General features: G+C 40.0%; 1 protein-coding gene across 1 annotated transcript in view; it reads right to left on the bottom strand.

The window, feature by feature from the left end:
- Positions 1-8,163: 8,163 nt before the first annotated feature.
- Positions 8,164-12,500, bottom strand: part of LOC125031719 (RNA-binding protein lark-like) — a 6,148-nt gene continuing 1,811 nt past the window's right edge. Inside the window, exons 2-7 of the mRNA XM_047622643.1 lie at positions 10,924-11,144; positions 10,083-10,250; positions 9,653-9,964; positions 9,323-9,504; positions 8,838-8,870; positions 8,164-8,624 (exon numbers count right to left, since the gene is read on the bottom strand). Coding sequence (XP_047478599.1) covers positions 8,594-8,624; positions 8,838-8,870; positions 9,323-9,504; positions 9,653-9,964; positions 10,083-10,250; positions 10,924-11,130 — 933 coding nt within the window. The 5' untranslated portion in view covers positions 11,131-11,144 and the 3' untranslated portion in view covers positions 8,164-8,593. The remainder of the gene's footprint in view (positions 8,625-8,837; positions 8,871-9,322; positions 9,505-9,652; positions 9,965-10,082; positions 10,251-10,923; positions 11,145-12,500) is intronic.

Genomic DNA, 12,500 nt, shown 5'->3' with positions numbered 1-12,500 from the left:
TTTATTTAAAAGACGAGTTCCTCTAAAGATGCCGGATATCATACTAGTAAGTTAAGAGCGGACGTTCGAGCGAGCCGACTGAACTCTCACATTGACTCCCTCGACTCGTAATAACTTGTCTCACGCACAGGGAAGAAGGGCCTGAAGGGGGCGTGGCGGCAGGTCGCTAAGGGACACCAACGAAGCCCATCCTGCTGCAGCTGAGGCCGGATTTGAGGGGCGTGGGCGTCTCTGTGCTTCTGTTTAAGTAAGTTATGCGTTTGAGGAGAAAAATATTTGTTTAAGGAGAGTTGGTTATATTCTAGTGAGTATATATTGGATTCCGGCGTTGGTAGAAGTTTCAGCAGTGTTAGAGCGAGCCGGCCTTGGTTCTTGTGATACTATTTTTTTGTAAGCCTTTCCGGCATTTTTTGTATGCGGTTCGGTAGGGTTTCGGCGTTTTTAGCTTTCCTTGATTACCCCCCCCCCCCCCTACCCGTCCATTGTTCGTTGTTGTCTTAGCGGTGGTGGTGGGGGTGTGCATAGGAGACGGAGACTGGGGCCCTATGTAGGGGATCAGCCCTGCCTTGGACCTCAGCCCTCGCTTCAACTCTTTTGTATGGGCTTTTCTTTACCCCCTTTCCTTTTCCTTCTCTTCATCCCCTTCCTCTGTCCACTTCTTAAGGTGTGAGAGCCGTGTTGAAAGGATGAAAGGCTGGTTTTGTGTCAGTCATGAACGGGCTCCGGGAGTCATAGGCACGGCATTCCCTTGCTTAATCGTCTTACCCCTTATGGTGTCCCTGAGGGGTAGACCGTTTCTTCTCTCCATTTATTTCAAGGACACCATGGCCAGTAATTTAGATTTTAACCCTTGTTAGAGGCATTGAGGATTGCACATCTATCGACTAGCCTATCTAAATTTGACTTATCTGGTTTCCCGACCCCTGCCTCTCCTTTGACTACTGTTCCGACCACAGATAGTAATACCTCCTCCTCGATGTTTGCTGTCAACTCTTTCCATTCCGAATCATCCACCCAGGTCATTACTTGACCTTCAAAAGACCCCTTTCCCCTCTCCCAACATCCTCCACTCTGTCTTCTACTGCAGTCTTTCTTCACTGTCTACTCCTTTCCCCTTCATCCTACTTCCCACAGTACTACCTCTCTCCATATCACCTCTTCCCCCCGCCTCCACCTCTACAAACCTACAGGCCTATTCTTTTTCGCCCAGCCAAGTGTGATCGAATTTGTGATTCCCCAGCAACCCCTTACTCTGACAAAACCCTTCTCTTCCTACAATGTCTCCAAAAACAAATAGGCAAAGTTTCCTGTCAAGGTCTTAGTACTTGAATATACTTTGGTCAGTTACATCCGAGTCCCAAGCTCGTGCGCCATCTACCCAGACTGACCTTACTCTTCCCTTAATACTTGTATCGGAACCGTTTCCGTCTCCCCGACGGATTGTCATGCATACGGCAAGGACTGGCCTTCCTCGTTGACTATGATGCAGTGACAGTACAGTGCTACACTATTCCTCCCAGAGGCCAGCGTAAGTCCTATTCTAATATTGCCAAAATTAGCTTCCGTAGACATGACCATGAAGTTTATATTGGTGGAGTCCTGCCATGTCCGACCATATCGACCCCTTCCTGTCAGACGAGAATTTTCTTACCACCTATTTCAGAACCGACCTTCGTTCCGATCCCCTCCCATCTTCTCAAGATGTCTCAACATCTCCCCCAGTCTCTTCCCTCTACCCCTCCCCCCTCCTACCTCTACCCCCTCTCTCCTCCAGTCTAAATCCAGATACCCAAAAGCTCAACCCCTTTACTGATGCCTGACCTCCCTCTCCTCACTCTACCTGTCGCACTAGACAATCTAAACGTTCCACCACATCACCTACCTCTTCCTCCCTCCTCCTCACAAGAAAACCTTTATTTCTCAGACCTCATCCAACTCTTCACATTCAAAACTTCCTAAGCATAACCCAAGAGAACGCTCCACTCCCTCATCCACCCTTCAAGTCCTCTTTTTCTACTCACTCTACACCCAAAGTATTTGCCGATATCCATCCATCCATCCATCCTCCTCACAATCCCATACCCCTCTCCCCCAAAACATCCCATCCTCTCCTCTATATGCACCACCATTCCCTTTCCACATTACCCTTACCACTCCAACCTGGAAGCTCACGTGACCCCCTTATGTCGACCTTCTCCTGACATTCTTCCTGGTACTTTTTCCCTTTTCTCATTCTCTGGGTGATTTTCCTAATTCTCAAACTACCATTACTACCCACATTATCCGTTGATCGTTTCGTAGTGGCTCTTTTACAGTTTTCCTCATGCAGTGTTACTCTACCTTCCTCAGACATACTCTACGTTCGATGAAATCGACTTATACCCTATACCCTTAACCCCTTGCCGACGGATACGACGGGTAGACACGTGCTTTGCCCACTGTTAGTACTTGTTTGATTGTTTATACACATAGATGGCTATACTTGTACTAAGTCACCAATGAGCCAGTTAGGAGTACTGCCCGTCTCGCCCGTTCACCCTTTTCTTTGATTTACGAAATATTTTACATTATCTTATTTTGCTGTTACTAATATTAAAAAACATTATAATAATTATAATGTTTATGATAAAAATAACACCATCGATATCCATAGCACTAGTAAAAAACACGTTTTTCCCGCCAATTCAAATCACGTATGGTCACAAGGTCTACTAATTAACTCCTTTGTGGCTAAGCACTAGCAGAGCCATCTATGAGCAGACATTTCACAAAAAATATATAAAATGGGCACAGCATTTTCCCCATTTTTTGTTCATTTTCCCCGACGGCATGTCGTACTTCATTTGCTATACCCTCTTTACCCTTTTCACTACCAGATTATCTTTAAGCGCTCTACAACCTTTGGTATCTTACAGATTTGTTGTGATCGTTAACATATTTTAACCCTTTTCGCCACAATACTTGATCATACTGCTAGGCGTGAGGGCTTCAACCTCAAGTTCCACCCTAACGCTGCGTTTTGAATACGCCGCTAATGACCACGCTTCCGTCCTCTCGGTAACGGCGGTAGTAATTCAGTGTTCTGAACGAAACCCCAATTTGCTCCACCATTCCTTTGCATGGTGCCTAGCTTCCGTCAGTCCAATTACTTTTTTAATGGTCTCTAGTATTAATATCTTCCTCAAACCCATAAGCAAATCCAAAACGCAACACATAGTAGACGGGAAATTGAAAACCATTGGAAGAAAGAAGTATGTACCATCCCCTGTCACGCTGAAGAGGGAATGGGAGCAGATAGATTAGACGATGGAGGTGTAGGGACGTTCTCTAGGGTCACCATTTGATAGTTTAGAATGTCTTCAAGAGTTTCTGCAGTGGAGCTGGTTAGGGGGAGGTCTGAGGAACGAAGACTTTTTTTTAAGAGGGGGAGAAGAGGAGACAGACGTTTGAGGGGCGGAGGCAGAGGTCGATGGAGGTGAGGATGCGGTAGATGGGATGGGACGTTTAGCCCGTCTTGTGCGATGAGTTGGGCGAAGAGAAAGAGGGTTAGATTCCGGGGAAGTAGTGGATTAAGAATGGTAAAAGAATTTGACTGGTAGAGGGGGGGGGGGGGGGTAGAAGAGGGATGCAGAAGAGATACTAGGGGGAGAGGTGATATAGAAACATCTCGGGAGGAACGGGGACGGGCAGAGCGGACGACTTTATTTGAGTTGGGAGAGAGAAAAACCCCGTCAACGTTCTTCTTATATGGACTCGCGAAAAGTGAGGCCAAGTTTGAATTTGAGACTTGCCACCTCAAACTCCAAACTTGTAGGTAGGGGAAGCCCTATAAAATACATTCTGGAAGCTGCCACCATTGGCACATGTGCGTGATTATGCACAGTACTTTGATCGATTCTGACCATGGCGACCTCTAGGGGGAATGGTGTAGCATTATACTAATACTACATCACCGTCCACGAGGCAGGCGAGTAAGTCTTCTCCACAATCTGACCAATCCCTACTGGAGGCAGTTCCGGTGAAAGTATTGAGGAAGGGATGAGGTTGTCAGTGAAGTCAGTCAGGGCTTGGGATTCGGATGTAACTGATGAGGCGGGAATGATGTGGAAGGAAATTTCCCCTACTTGTTTCTTGGAGATATTGCTGGAAGAGAAATGTTATCAGAGTCAGGGGCTGTGGGGGGATTACTGAGTAGTCCCCATTTGGCTGGACTAAACTGATGTTTGTAGAGGTGACCTTAGTAGGAGGGGTGTGTGTGGAAGACGGATTAGTGTTGATAGAGGTAGTACTGCGGAGAGGTGGACAATAAGGCTGGAAGGTAACAAGTGGGGATAGGGTAGTTGATGAAGAAAGTTGTAGGAGGGAGGAGATGAAGTAGAGGATATTGGGAGAGAAGGAAGGTTTCCTAGAGATTGAGTATTGACTTGGATTGATTTGGACTGGACTGATGTGGTAGGTATTGGTTCCCCCAGGCTGTTCAAGACTGGCACGAAGTCTGCCTTTCATCCTTTTAAACACGACTCTCACCCACAGCAACAATAGGTGGGAGGGGGGTGAACAGAAGTCCTAAGTCCTAAGATTTCTAGGAAACACATGATTATGTCAGTTATATTGTTTATGCAAATTTAATCATCTTTTATTAGTAGTTATGAAAAGTTTCTCTAAAAAAAAATTGAAGTAAAATTATTATTTTTCATATGACAAGGTTTTTCATAAAGATTTCAGATTAATGTAGAGAATCATTTTACATTGTTAAGTATTTATTTAACTGTACTATTCAGTCAAGTTCATCTCTTTCTTTCAATAAAAATAATTATTTCTAAACACATTGTACTACAGGTAGATGTGTAAGGATAAAGATAAAATGATACCTTCAATGATTTTATTTTTGAAGTGTATAACAAATCCCATTTGTCAATACATCAAAAAGGGAATACCATAGACCTCCTTAGTACAAGTTCCCTGATGTATCACACCAAACTCCTCTGTATATCTACTGCTTTTATACCTACCACAATTCACTTCTCATTATAATAACCTCTTACATCACTGGCTATGATGTCTAAACCTTTAAAACACCTGAATTCCATAGAAAAATAGCATTACTATCTAGTCAAAAAAATAATCTAAGATTAAGAAGTTATTAGTTTAATTACTAGGTCTCCTAAAATGTTAAAAATAGTAAAGGCAGAAGACAAAAAAATCTGGACTTTTTCCTACTAAACTGCTGGGCATGAAATGCTACACTAAAATATTTTCCTTCTAATCTAATATATTCTGAAATGCTCTACTAAAATATTTCCTACTAAACGAATATATTTTGAATTGCTACACTAAAATATATTCCTTCTAATCTAATATATTCTGAAATGCTCTACTAAAATATTTCCTACTAAACTAATATATTTTGAATTGCTACACTAAAATATTTTTCTACTAATCTAATATATAAGAAGACAAGACTTTACCTTAATTCACATACACACTTACTTGGAGACCATTTGGTGCCTTTCAGTTATTCCTGTTGAATGTCTGCCTGTAATTCCTGACCATGTCAAAAAAATAAAAAAATAAAGAGCACATTCATTATCTGCTGTGACCGCAAAATCCCTAAATGCTGATCAAACATTTTTACTGCTGATATTTTGACCAATTCACACAAGAAGCTCCAAAAGTGCTCTTGTCACCAAGAAGTCAATTAAAAGCCCTGCATGAATTCACCTTATTGTCCCCTTCCTTGAATTTTCAGGGGGAAAAAAGTCTAATACTATCAAAATTAACCCTGTAATCACTATTACTGACATAAATATCTTAAATCAACTGACTTTCCCATTCCTTGAATTTTTCATTAAAAAGTGCTTCTAATGTTATCAACATGAATACTGTTAGATAACTGAAATTATTAATGTAAATAAAATAAACTGGGAAAAAAAAAAAAAATAAGAGGGAAAAATGGGTTTGATACCTAGGACTAGTAATTGACTCCTTAGTAACACAATCTAGTGGAACCATCTGTGTAAATACATTTCATAAACATGAGAGACTATTTGGTAGACAGCACTATGCAAAAATGGATAGTAATTACATTTAGATAATCATTAGCTGCTAACTCTTAAGGTATCTGTCATGGAAAAGAGATAACAATTTACCATTTCTTAAAAAAAAGATAGGGGGTTCAAGTAATAATTAGTATATCAAATATTTCCTAGCTGCAAGCTGCACAAAATGCACCATTATATTAAACCACGAAGACTATGAAAATGGCCTAACAGTTAAGAGAACCTATGTACAAATCAAAATAAATCTTCTCTCCTTTTAACCCCCACCTAAACTTCTATACCAGCCACACAATTTTACTGAAAGACTGTTATATGTTATGCACCTATGCCACTGCAGTATTTTTATGCTATCATAAATCTGATTGTGTGACTAAACTTGACACAAGCAAATGCCTAGGACTGTTCTATTATTTTCCTTATCAATAGCTGGAGCTGCATCTAAGTTTACTATTATCTGGAAATGCTGCACATATGAAGTAGAAAGAATATGATTATGAAGCATTACTGGCAAATAACTGCAATAAAGTTTTCAAGCTTTGCCAACATTTTTTATATTCTTTTCCTTGCAGACTCTAAACAGATTTCTTGGACTTTAGAAATTCATCAAAATTAAAAACTTGTTAAATTAACAGATCTGTGGCAAAAATCAAGTCTCAGAAAATCTGAAACTTTCCTACAAATGAGGAAACTGGCACTGCTGTCTGTAAACAATGCCATTTGGGGATATGTAGTCTAACTTCTATAGTTTAACGAGCTACATTTCTAAAGTTAAAAACTTATTGCTAATAAGTAATATTCTAGTGGCAATACATGCCAATGGTTATGTTCCAGCTTTTAAAAATTTACCATTGAAAATTCTTGTTATCCTCAAAATTCCCTATATTTCTAAAAAGATAGACTAAAGAGATATACGACTTCCTGACAGACAACTGCACCAAAAATATTATACAAAATGTTAATGACTGGCTAGTGTTTACAGGCCATTGATCAAGGTGATGATTATGACCTCTAAAACAGCAAAACAATCAGTAACATCAATTCAGCAACTCCTACCTGTGACTGACTTGGAATTCCTATTCCTATGCCAAGAGTAATTTTGACTTTAGTAACTTCTCTAACTTTGTATTTTGAATGATAATGTCAATATAATTATGATCAAATTAGAAAATGACTAACCCCAAACTTATATAGCATTTTACTTTATGACATCTAAATAATATTAATACAGGTGCAAATCAAATCTAACTCCTTAACACATCATTTGCATAAAATACATTCATATTCCTACTTATTCTTCATAAACAAATTTTCAGAAGAGGTCATTAATGCCACTAGCAGTCCAACTTACCAACCTTACCTAAGTGTGATGCAAGATTTATATGCCTTGAATCTCGAAAACTGTCACACCTGAAGTCGCCTGGGGACACAGTGGGTAAAGTTAAACTACAAAGCATTATTCTCTTTCAATTCACTGAATAAAAGATTTAGTCTGGCATATAATTTGACAAGGTGCTATCTCATTACAAGTGACTAATAATTAGATCACATGAATTTTATGTCAAATATCAAAAACATTCCAGTATGGCAAATATGTATATGTCGAAGCACAATGTCTCATATTCAGTAAGAACCCTCTTCCTTAAGCTTTTGGTATGCTCCCGGCCTTTGAGCTAACTATTTAAACTGATACAGCATTTTGTAATTTACATAATCTTCTTACAGTGCTCTGGCCAGCTGGATCCTGTGTGTGTAACCCGGGAGAATATGAAGCACACATCAAAAAGAATCAACCAATTACTGGCATTTCCACTTGTAGTTTTAAGCTAAATACCGGCTGAAGGAAAATTCAGAGGTTCAGTTTTTTAAACGGCTGGCTAGAACTCTGCACTTCAGTTCCGCAATGAAAAAAAAAAAGGCGGCTTCAGTCCTTTGAGTACTTTCCGTCCAAGTAGTAACTTACCGACTTCAACCGAACGGGCAACTGCTCTTACTTCGGACACAGATATGTGCTATCATTGTCCAATCAATAAGAAAGCTCTTACTATAGATATGAGACATAAGTTTTACATCTCGAAGGAGTGCTATACTCAGTAAAACAAACGAGTGATAATTACGATATCTTTCTTTATTTGTAATAGCTTCAACATTGACAATATAATGTTAAGAGTCCATGATCTACATCACAAACCAAAATATAAAACAGGCAACTTAGGGAATACTTCCTAAAACTAACGGAAAAAGAATCGACATGACAATCAAAATCACTACTATCCCTAAAGTAAGAGATTTAATAATCGGACTGACAATGATATATGCAATTAATGCCCGTGGGGGGTATCATGAATGAGCTTCGTATGCCCATCCCTTGTTGCTAGAGCAGCGCGGCACGACGTAGCCACGGCGGCGCTACGGATCCGGGCGGAGCCGACACGGACGCTACACGAGACGTTACAAATACACGCTGATGCCACACTACCGCGTCCGCACCAATGAACGAGGGCTCAGTGGCGGTGGTCCCGGCGTACGGCGCGCGCTTAGTACGGCCGACGGTCCGGTGGGCCGTAACTGCGGCAATAAGGAAGGGGTGGGAGTTAGTTCTCACCTGTGCCCTTACTATGTCAATAATGAAATTACCACAAAGTTCCTAAACCTTCACTTCATCTATTAAAGTACCTATGGTTGCTGCACAGATATTGTCAAAAGAAGGTTAGATCTGACTAAGACTACATGAACTGTGCCTGAAATTCTTCTAACATCAAAGTCTTAGTATCTACTTACCCACGCATTGGAGGTGGTGGCGGAGGTGGGTAACTGGAAGAAAAATTCATTTGATTCAGTTAATAACTGATATTGATTTCTTACATATCACTACAAGAATATCCACACTAATCTTCTTAAACCCTGGAGTGTTATTACCCTTTTGGATAATTCAAAAGCAAAGAAACAAGAGCACGAAGCTTGAGATGTGGCTAGCTTTCAAATACTCCTCAGCTGTGTCACCCATCAACACAGCTTTCATTTCATAATTTTCAGAACAGGAAACAAAATATTATATAATACCTAATGAAGTATAAATACCAAAGCCTTTTAGCAGTGTTATCAATAAACTATAAAAGTACTTTTCTCCTGATTTTTGGGACACCATTCCTCAACTTCCCAGAGGTTCCGTTTTTAGTAATCACTAACGAAAATCAAATGCTGTCAATATCATCTTGAAAAACTTCAACCTTCCCCGCCAAAAAGGACCATCATTCAACACTCACCGAGGAGGTGGAGAGCGGCGACCATAGCGCAGGTAGTCTGGGTGAGGAGGAAGGGGAGGAAGACGTCGCTCATAGATGTCGTCAAGCATTGGCGGGGGTGGGGGAGGATGATCCCCATATCGGCGTTCATACATACCCTCATCATAGTAACGGTCATAGCGGTCATACCTGTCAAAATCATCCTGCGGAAGAAAGGTACATTAGCAAGGATGAATTCTGAAGAATCAGCTGATTCTAATTACATGAAAGCCACGAAAATATCATCTTAATAAGAAGAAACTCTGAAAGAATCTACAGACAGGATATCCATCCAAAACCCACGTAACTTACCCTGTATCGCATCATACGTTCTCTGGCATAGCTTGGAGGGGGTGGTGGGGGGTAGGGGTCGTAGCGGCTGCCGTAGTTTCTGCCGCCCCTCTCGCGGTCTGGGTAGCGAGAGCCTCCCATGCGTCCATCGCGAGGGCACTCCTTTGACCAGTGGCCTCCTGAGCCACACCGGTAACACATGTCTGGATTACCCATGCCAGCCTGCTGTCTTACTCGAGAGGTGGACTCCTGAACTCGCAGCCGCAGACCATGCAACTCATATCCGTCCAGCTCTCGGATGGCTCTCTGGGCTTGAGCCTCATCATCCATGTGCTTGAAGAAATTGATGATTATTTCACTTTAAAAAAAACAGATAGATCACAGACAACAGATACACCAAAGTCAATAGGACAGACTAATATATAAAAAATATTGTATATGCTATACTTACAATAAATGCATAGTTAGTGAGAATGTCTGATTCAACCACAGAGCCATACACCTCAAATAGACTCTTCAATTCTTCCAATTTTGTGTCCTTGTGCAAATTGCCTACAAAGATCTTGGTTTTCTGGTTGCCGCCTTTTCTCGCCCCAGTGGAAGCTTCAACAACCATAGGCTGGAAAAACAGGATTATGAAAAAAAGGAAAAAAAAAAGATATAAGAAAACTAAACACAAGCAAAAACCCTCGCTCTACCGTTTTTCCTATCTGGCTGCAAAAATGGGGTTATGTCACTAAGTAAATTAACTGCTATTATATTTAAGAATCTTATATAAAATTCATCACTCAATTCCAGCTAATCTAAACTGTTTATTTATTCAAATTCATAATCGTGAGTGGATTTCCACAATCTCTCTATTTGTGGCATTGTAAGCAGAATATTTCTTGTACCAACAACTATACCTTTTTGTCCTCTACAAAGACATCTTCAATTTGTCCTAGCTTACTGTGTCCATACCGTAAAGTTTAAGCAAACCCTTTACACATTGCTGCAATGAGATATATCCATAGAGAAGCTCATGTAAAATAAAGGACTACCTAAAATGAAGCAAAATGCAGTAATATACAGATATATATGAATAAACATTTCCTTAGATCTCCAATACACCTGCAAGGAAGTTTAGCTCTATTCTGCAGACCAGATTAAATTAAAATTTACTTCAGGCAAATCCCTATCACTCAAAAATGTTTTGTTCAATAATATCAAAGACAACCATCATCCTAATGTATTAAAATCCTATGTATGTTACTGGAAAAAACATCAAATTAAACACAAATCATATTCCTTACCTTTCCATGTAGGGAGTGGCCATTCAATGCTTCAATTGAAGCCTGGCCTTCCTCCTCCTTTTCCATGTGTACAAAGCCATAATTCTTGACGACATCTGCTTCTACAACTGTGCCATGTTGTTCAAACAATTCTCTAATGTCTTGCCCAGTGGCCCGGTCACTTAAATTCCCTACAAATATTTTAAATGTGTTCCCCCGAACGGGCATTTTGACCTTATTCTCTGCAAAGAAAAAGAAAGCTGGATCAATAAATAGTCATAACACAAATATGATTTTTATAAACAAATTAAGTAATGTTTATGTTTCAGCCAAACAGTATTCAACACATTTAATATATTGGTATTTGTTAACCCAACAACGCATCCCAGAAATTTCTGTCAAATCATTCCCGTGACTTATGGCAACTGTCTAGCCCTTTGCCCAGGGCATTCACTCCATATAGCAGAGTTTACTACTTGAATCACTTGAGCAACTCATTACACTTATAGCCATATTCAAAGACAACCATCATCCTAATGTTGGTTTATCATGACAGCAAGAGGTGTGCTTGGCTATAAGAGGTTAACGAGTGATGCACCTCCAGACAGTCCCAAAACCAGATTTGGGTATCTTTCAAACCCAAAAATCTAAACCTAACCTATCCTACCATCTCTTTAATCCCTAGACAGGGAGGAGGGAGCCACCCTGTTACCCTTTTAATTGAACTTCAAACCAACTGCCACAATAATTTGGTCCTATAAAATATTTGTGACAAAGCTTCAGTGTTGATGGTATAGATGAGCTGCAGCAGGAGGACTGATAGAAAATGGACTAATAGAAAAAGCGACATTAAGAACTCTGGCTGAGTGAGGGTGTTATGGGGTCTCTGAGCGGCAATATGCAGTGGATATTTTAATGATTTTATTTTATTTTTTGCTATACAATTTTTTATACATCGATTGCTCCCATACTTAGCCATCAACCCTTCCCTGGGGTAGTTGGGTACTCACAGTTACTTGTATTAAGGGGGGGGGGGGACTTAGTCTCTGGTGAGTGAATTATTATATTGTAAAGAATTTCCAATAATAAGGGCAAATCTTTACAGTAAAGACAAATTTGCAAGAAACTATGACTAACTCCATGTCACAAACTTCACTTCACAATTTAAGTTGCTGTAACTGGGTGTGCCCCTTGGGCCCCCCCGGCAGCCAATCTCCACTTCAGTATGCATACAATGATGACACACTTTCTGTAATCTTTTTCTTTATTTGTGGTTTTAATGTTTGTGTCTGCAGATTTCTTGTTTTGATAACCAACTTCTTGTCCTCTACAAGAATATGACTAATTTATGCTTGCTTAGTGTAGAGATTAACAAATAAATATAAAGTATATGCATTTTGTCCACAAATTAATTCTTTTTTAACATTGGCTTCCAAGGTCAACACATTACTAAGTGCTACTATACTGTAATTTCCTCAATGCACTGATTTTCAACTTCCCTCAAACTAAGAAGCAAACATGTTTCATTACACCACTACCTTAGTTATCACTTTTTGTACCTTTTCTAATTTGGTTAGTATATAAAATCTAATGAAATA

This window comes from Penaeus chinensis, chromosome 2, assembly GCF_019202785.1.
Source record: "Penaeus chinensis breed Huanghai No. 1 chromosome 2, ASM1920278v2, whole genome shotgun sequence".
Taxonomy (NCBI): Eukaryota; Metazoa; Arthropoda; class Malacostraca; order Decapoda; family Penaeidae; genus Penaeus; species Penaeus chinensis.
This window is presented reverse-complemented; position numbering and strand designations above follow the sequence as displayed.